We start from the raw sequence: 8474 nt of genomic DNA, 5'->3' as shown, positions 1-8474 counted from the left end.
TCAGAGATGCAAAAGATTAGAAATGCAGGACAGGAGAGGAAGAAGAGAGATTATATTTAAAGGTAAGAACTGCTCAGTGGTGTTTGATAAATGGAAATGTAAAGCTTACATGTAAGTCCTCATGTTTTTAAATCAGATATTGTGTCTGTACATGTGAGACTAAAGTAAAGTTTGCATTATTATTTGTTATTATTTTATTATTACTTTAATATAGCATGGGGTTAATTAGCTTTGCACCAAAAAATTAATGTCATGAAAAGAGATACTGTTTACTTTCTTACTTTGAGCACATTTCAGACCGTGCACTGTTTTTACTTTTACTTATCTAAAGAAGATGAATCAGTACTTCAACTTTTACTGGATTATTCTTCAACACCAGTATCTGTATTTCTACTTAAGCCCTGAATGTCTGTACTTTTGATATGATCCAAAACACACCAGAAAGTCCATCCCTGGATGGCTTAAGAAAAATAAAATGCAGACTTTGGAGTGGCATAGTCAAAGTCCTGACCTGAATGCGACTTTGTGGCATGACCTTAAAAAAGTGGTTCATGCTCAAACCCACTAATGTGGTTGAATTAGAATAATTCTGCAAAGATGAGAGGTCCAAAATTCCACCACAGGGCTGTAAAAGACTCATTTCCTGTCACGACCTGCAGGATCAACCAGGTGCTGATCAGAATCTCTCCACTCCTAGCCCTCCTTCTCTTCTCTTTTTCCCTCTCTCTCCCTTGTTTTGCCAGGGCGGAACTCATGGCGAGTTCACGCCCTCGGTCCATGCCTTCCTGGATTGTGAACACCTGGGCCTCATCAGACCAGCTGGCATATTAGAAGGAGGAGATCAGCTGTTCAACGCTGGATTGTTGTGAAGGCTCTAGTCAGTACACGTCTAGCTCAAGTTTCCTGTGCCTCCGTCTCAGAGACTTAACGAATGTTTCTTTGTTCCTAGATTCCCCGGACCCGGACCCGTGTTTCCCCGTGTGGAGTGTGGAAGGAGTGACTGGTCGCTAGCGGACAAGAGAGAGATTGAACTGAGCGCGTGTGTGATTTCCCCGTTTTCCCTGGAGCCCCGGACCCCTGGCCCTCACGTCTTGTATATAGCACTAACCCCGCACTGTCTGTACATACACTTGGTGAAGATCTGTAAATAAACAGTCTCTGTTTAAACGCTACTCAGGAGTCCTGCGAGTGGATCCTCTAAGCAACCCGTGACATTTCCAGTTACTGCAAACAGTTGATTGCAATTGTTGCTGCTAAGGGTGGCCCAAGCAGATAGGAGGTGTGGATGATCTGATAGAGGCGGTTTCTCTTCTCGCAAGTGAAGTAGATTTTTTGAAGGAGTTTGTTTTTTTTCGAGGTCGCGGATGACGTCAGGAGAAGGTGATTGGTCACTTGCAATGTTGAACCTGGAACAACATTATTTATGATGACGAGGGAACAACACCAACACAAGGATATCAGATCGTCCCAAACCACATCTCAGCTGTTTGTGGAAGTAAAATAAGTCCGCACGTGACTTCAATTACGCTCAGCCATTGTTGTGAGTGCGCACGCCAAGGGGCTGCGAGACATTTATACAGCCTATCGCACATGACTATGAAAGGCGGAAGAGGAAGTAGTTCCTTTGAATGTAGACAATCCGAATGTTATAGTTTCTTTCCACTGTGTTCCTGTTAATGATAAACTACAAATTTACTCTAGATTACTAAAATATCGATATTTTAATGTGAGAATCGATTCTAGAACATAAATGATCGGTATCGGAGGAATCGATATTTCAGGATCGATCCACACATCACTAGCGAGAACAGAAACCGCTTCTGTCCGCCAATCCAGGAACTTGAATTCTTTGAATTTCAGGATACCTTTCTTCAATAAACGGTAAGCATTTTACATATTGTCCTTACAGAGGTGATTTCTCTTCTCGCAAGTGAAGTAGATTTTTTGAAGGCGTTTGCTTTTTTCGAAGTCGCGGATGACGTCAGGAGAAGGTGATTGGTCACTTGCAATGTTGAACCTGGAACAACATTATTTATGATGATGAGGGAACAACACCAACACGAGGATATCACTTTTTCACACGGGCCATGTAGGTTTGGTTTTTCACACGTAACAATAAATGCTTCCATTTAGAAACTGCATTTTGTGTTCATTTGTGCTATATTTGTCTAATACTTAAATTTGTTTGATGATTTGAAACACCTAAGTGTGACATACACTCAATAAATAGCAAATCAGGATGAGAGCACACCACCAATTGTTTCACAGGGTCTAGCAGCATGATCATAAACTGTGAAAATATAGTTAAACATCACTGAATCAGGGTGTGTGTTTTTTTTAACATTTCTGAACAGTATCTATTTCCACTTACACTGATTACGTACTATACAGGTTCTCACAAAATCAGATAAATAGATAAATGAATGCATTGTGCAGCTACTATATTCATGCACTGTGGAAAGATATGTGAGTTTATATAGTTTCATACAACTCCATACAACTTTAAACATAAAGCACTACCAACTCCAGGGAACTAATTTCAAATGTGTCCTTGGTTTAGAATCTCTGCAGGAGCTCAGTGGAGTACTGGGGTTTGGTCCTATCTGAGAAATTAACACAGTCAGCATGCAGTGATGGAAGGGAAGTATAACCATAACAGTTTCAGTAAAACTCTGGGCACCCAGTAGCTCTTTCCACTGAGATACTCTCTGGCAGATTTAACAACAGCTTGAAGTCACAGGGTACTTGAAAGGATGGCTATGTTGTTTTTGCTTTTTTTTAAATGAATGAACAACAACAAAGCTTTAAGCTCTATATGGGTAAAATGAAATACCATATAAAAGCATACTAAATATGGTGTAATATAATGAATGCCATAATATAGGGAATATTAAATGGGAAGACAAAATATTCAGGCAGGTAATCTACTCCTAAAATAGGACTTTAAATAAAAGAGCAGTGATTACATTACTTCTCTAACCACCACCTTTTTGAAGTTTGTCCAAGGATGACCTACAAAAAACGACCATTTGGAAACATGCTGTGATGTGTTTTTACACAGCGCAGAAGAAAACTTGCCCTGCATGCCAAATGAATTTCACAAGTTCACATTTCAGGACTCCCTTCCCAGTAGAGGCCACAAAAAAAATAAATAAATAAAAAATAGAGGCGATAGAGGAGAAAGCTGAAAAAAATTGATGAAAGAATAGTTATCAGAAATATAAACAAAAATGCTTGGAGTCTAAAATGGAAGCCTTAACTGTCTTGGTGACAGAGTAAAACCACTGGATAAAATTCATGCACATTGCTTTACAGCTAAACAATCAAGAGTTTTTGTTGTGAGGGTTTCCATTAGTTCAACAGGCCACGTCAAATATGTTTTGGCTTAAGGTTAACTGGCATAATGTAGACTAACACATGCTCTCACATTTTAGTTTAGTAGTTTAATGAATTTATTTGTACTTGCTGCCATTCAAACTTACTCTTTAAATCCTCCACATCAGAGAAAAGGTTATGGTTAATAGACATCATCCTACTAATCATCAAGACATTCAGCCCTGAGCTTGGTTCTGCTGGAGGTTTCTTCCTGTTAAAAGGGAGTTTTTCCTTTCCACTGTCACCAAAGATCAAGGGGGTCATAATATTGTTGGGTTTTCTCTGCTTCCTTTGTTGTTTTTACCTTACAGTGTAGAGCACCTTGAGGAACCTTGTTTTGATTTGGGGCTTTAATGAACTGAAATAAATGAAATCAACTTAGTGTATCAAAGTGAATATAATCTCACTGTTCAACTTGAACACCGCTCTGTCTTTAAATTTCTAGCCTGTTTGCTTGTATTCTTTAACTTACTGTTGCTGGAAGCTGGATTGACTCTGCTTGGAATCTGTAGTGTTTATCTTTATGGCGTGAGTTTGTCAAGCTGAATAAATCTCTGGTCTTTATTGGGAGACTAATGTGCTGGTTTTCACTGTTCTGAGATCAGCATCTCAGATTAGTGTAGCAGTCCTTTTGCACAGGTTAGAGTAAACAAGGAAAACTTTTATGATGAGAGGAGACTTCACTTCCTACCATGTCCCACTTTTCTCAGTATATATTGACAGCTGACTATATCACACAGCACTCAACCCTTTTAATTTAGCTGTATTTTTTGTGTGTTTTAATAATATGCTATTTAAAATCAAGAACTAGAGCTGTATTCCTCAGCTCATTTTGGTTTTAGCCTGTTTGCCTTTCCGTAAAACACACCACACACCACAGTTCTACTGACATAGTTACATTTTATGTCAAATTTGCTTCCAAGACACAATGTCATGAATGGGCAGTGTCGAGTAAATGTATCTATCTATGAATGCGATATATATCAAAATAATAGGATTTCGCTATAATTTTGATAGTCTGAGGTGTGTTATTCTGTTATGTTTGCCACGTATTATGCTTGTGTACAGAGTTTAGTGATCAGTTTGAGGAACTCCCTTTAAATTTTTGAAAACACTTCATCTAAAACTTTTGCTCTTGCATAGCTACAGAACCATCTTGTAGAAAAGTTGACAGGTTTGAAAGTGATAGCCAGCATATCTTGAGTTTAGTCTCTGCTACATGTAACTCTGGACAGTAATCCATTTGACAGGATGACAGATGTGAAGGAAGTGGTAGAAAATCTATGCTAAAACAGGCATTAACTTACTAACTCTCATAGAAACTATTAAGTATGTATGCTGTGGCAACTTTCCATTAATTATTAATTTTGCTATGAACCTAATCCAAGTGTAAGCATGCCTTTTTCTGGATGGAAATCACAACTTCCTCCTCCTCTTGTCCACCTGATTAATGCCAGGTATGCACACAAACCTCTTCTTTTATTTCAGGCCTAGCATGACACCCTTGCCCACCAGCTGTCACTATTCAGTTTCTTGCTTCATCTTATTACTTGATCCTGCCTACAGCCTACGATTTCTCTCATCTCTTCCAACACCCAACAGTCACTTTAGGCACCTTATTTATTCAAATATCACCTGATGACTCTGTATTGAATTGCCTCTCCTACAGAGTTGTTTATCTATTAATTTACTTAGACTGTAAGCTTCAAACTGACTTTTCCATCATCGAGTGACTATGTAAACTGATCCAAACCAGTGTATTTTGCTCTGAGTTTTATAAGTTCAGTAATTATATAAGGAATATACACTACCTGGTTTCATTATTAGGTTCACTGCTCACTGCAAGGTAACACAAGTATTTAATTCACTAATCACACCATTCAAGTGACCACGTGTTAAATGCAAAGGGGAAGAGCATCTCTCAAACCTCAAAACAGATGGGCTGCAGAGGACCAGGATTAACTTCTGCCAGCTACGAAAAGGAAACTACAAGATGTTTATAAAAATGTTTCCTGATGGTGGCGTAATGGTGTGGGGGTTATTGTGTTTGCATGCTTTGGAGTCCTCAATACAAAGGAACATTCTTTAAACACCTAAAGGTCAAATGTAGGAATACCAAAGTAATGGTAAATAAAATAAACTAGTAAATTTACAAGCTGCTGTGATATCAGCATGAATTCACCCACTTTTCAAATCCCTAAAAAAAGGTCAATCTAACTGTGTCATAATCCTGACACACACTGACATTTTATAATTTTTCATAAACCTGGGATTTCTCAGCAGCAGCTTGATCTCATTTCATTTTCCAAATTCATTTAATATAGAATAACACGCAGGATAGAAAACGGGAAAAAATGCACTTTGATGTCAGAATATTCTTGGCTAAAGCAAATAAGATATGAGAGCCAGCGCTGCATCTAATTCTTACAGATCATACAATGGCTTTTGCATTTCTAAACTCCGTTTTGTATGACATGAAGCAGCAAGAACAGGTTTTGCCCTCTAATTATAATGTTGCATTTTGTCAATGAGTGATGACAATTTGGGCTGAACAGCTTTGCTCCATTTGGCTGCATAATGTCACTGCCACAATGATAAGACCATAATGGAAAAAAAAAACACATTAAAACGCACAACATAAAGACAAAGATAATGTTTTGTATTCAAAAAATAAATTGATATTTTAAGAAAGTGTGTATTTTCTTGCTTTGGTGTGTTCTGTAAGATCAGTACACAGCAAGTACTTGGTAAGAAAAACAACACAGCCACAAGTAGTTCTCTGGCAACTTCATGGTGACAACAATACTAAAGTTATTGTACTGTGCTGGCAAAAAGGGAAAAAAAACCTTTTTTTTTCCTTGTGTAGATTAAATATGATATAGTGACTTGATTATGACAGATTAGCAGTGCAGGTACGTTGATTTATTGACTTTCAAAGAGCTTAAGTAGCCAGTTTCACATTTTTCTGGCTGCAAACTTGTGGTTTTGATCTTTTTTGTGCCAAATTTTGTTTGTTTTTCATGGTACAATATTTGCAGGATACAGGAACGTATGACCAATTGAGTAAGTTTTTATCAATAAGAATATCAAGAACAGTTTGTGGAATGTTTAAACTGTTACCCAAAATGCATTTTGATTTTAATAAAGTATTATTTACCTTGTGTGAGTACAAGAAAACAATTATTAGAATACAATGTGTTAAATTTGCTTAGATAAGAGGTAGAGCTGCTCGATTATGGCGAAAATGATAATCACGATTATTTTCAATGAAATTGAGATCTCGATTATTTCACGATATTTATTTAACAATAACAATGTATTGAATAATTGCTTTAAAGATTGTCAAAAAATAATATAAAATGGTGTGCAAATACTGATAACTGTGCAAATGTTTGCAATATAAAAAATAAATAAAAAATGTAAACATTAATGTTTAGTGAACTTCAAACTACTGCATAATATTTATGCATACAAATAACCAAACATCAAGGCAAGCTGTGTAGCCACAAAATGCACAATTGCATCAAACTGACATTGAGGTATGTCAACTAAAGTTGCTGCCTGAACAAAAATAAAATTAAACACTGAAAGTAGTACGTTTTATAAGAAATAAATAAAAACTAGTAGGCCCGAGTCCCATACAATCTCAAAATGGCTCAACAAAACATGGTTCCTGCAACCTTTCAAAGGTTTTTAGCCAAAAACACCAGCCTATTGACATGATCAGGCTTCAGGGATGCACGCAGGCAGTTGACAACATTTCCACCAGTGCTGAAGACCCTTTCTGATGAGGCACTTGTGGCTGGGATGCAAAGATATTTCTTTGCCAGGATGGAGAGTCGTGGGAAGAGGTTCTGTGATAGCTTCCACCACCCCAGTGGGTCTTCCTCTGTGTCCAGGGTCCCTGCCTGGAGGTAGGCCTGAAGCTCAAAAGCTATGGCCTGGTCCAGTTGAAGAGCATGTTCTGCACCTGGAGCTGTGCTGTGAGGGGCCTTAAAGAAGCTGCTTAGGCCCTTTTTCCTCTTCTTTTGGTTTGATGCACCATCATCAGCAACCTCCGTGTTACCAACGGGTGTCCCCATCACTGCAGCCTCCTTTAATGGGACAAACATAAAATGACAGCAACACAGAATGAGGAACCAGTTTTATCTGTCTCAGGTTTGGCATTCTAAAATACAATCCTTAAATAATTACTATAAATAATGATAGATAGATAGACAGACAGACAGACAGATAGATGTTTAGTATTTTTATAAATACCATGATGGACTTCATTTCCATTGTCAGTCTGGCTTTTATTGTCTCTTGGCTGACCTCGCTTACATATCTCAGTTTGAGCCCTGGGTCCAGGACAGTGGCCATGTCAAGCAACTCTTGTGTTGGTGAGTCACCATACTTTTCATTTAGATACTCCAGTATTCTCCTCTTGATCCATTTTGAGAGGTCTGTGTCATCATCTTGCTCAGCCAAGATTGAGTTGTTAAATTGGTGGAGTGTTGGTTTTATAAAAGACACACTCACATATTTGTCTCCAGAAAGTGCATCAGTGAATTCAACCAAAGGTCCCAGGGTCTTGTTGATGGCCTCAAGGACATCAATGTCCTGCCATGAGGGGATGAGGTGCCTGGTTCCTTTGTCTTGGGAGAGGACATGGGCAATGGCCTTCTGCTGCTCAAGGACTCTGGAAACCATGGCCTGCCTAGATCCCCATCTGGTTGGACATTCAGTCTTTAAGGAGTGGTCTGGCAGTTTGAGGTCTATCTGTGCCTTTTTCAGCTCTCTTTTTTTTTTCCAACTGAATGAAAAGGTGCTGACCATTTTTTTGCAGACCCCCACTGCACGCTCAATCCTGTGATCTTTCATGGCTCTTTCTATAAAAACATAAAAAATATAAACAAGCATTATCAGGATGATGATTGTCATTTCCTTGAGTGTGAATGAATAAGAAAAAGTGATGGTAGCTTATTTATGTGTTTGTATAATTCATAGAAAATGTGTATGACTGTGAGAATGAATAAAAGTATCTCTGAATTTAAATCGTTTTTTATATATTATATTCATTTGAAGCATTATGTTGTATACTTATTGAAAGAAAATCA

The 8474-nt window shown here is 38.0% G+C and overlaps 1 protein-coding gene across 1 annotated transcript; it reads right to left on the bottom strand.

The window, feature by feature from the left end:
• Window positions 1-6862: 6862 nt before the first annotated feature.
• LOC120720427 (E3 SUMO-protein ligase ZBED1-like) lies at window positions 6863-8153 on the bottom strand. Its single transcript, XM_040010104.1, has 2 exons — window positions 7636-8153; window positions 6863-7469 (listed from the first exon to the last, which is right to left on the bottom strand). Exons 1-2 carry the CDS (start codon window positions 8065-8067, stop codon window positions 7059-7061), a joined length of 843 nt encoding a protein of 280 aa, XP_039866038.1. The 5' UTR covers window positions 8068-8153; the 3' UTR covers window positions 6863-7058.
• Between the last annotated feature and the right edge of the window lie 321 nt (window positions 8154-8474).

Source organism: Simochromis diagramma, unplaced genomic scaffold (assembly GCF_900408965.1).
Source record: "Simochromis diagramma unplaced genomic scaffold, fSimDia1.1 OVJJ01000585.1, whole genome shotgun sequence".
Lineage (NCBI taxonomy): Eukaryota > Metazoa > Chordata > Actinopteri > Cichliformes > Cichlidae > Simochromis > Simochromis diagramma.
This window is presented reverse-complemented; position numbering and strand designations above follow the sequence as displayed.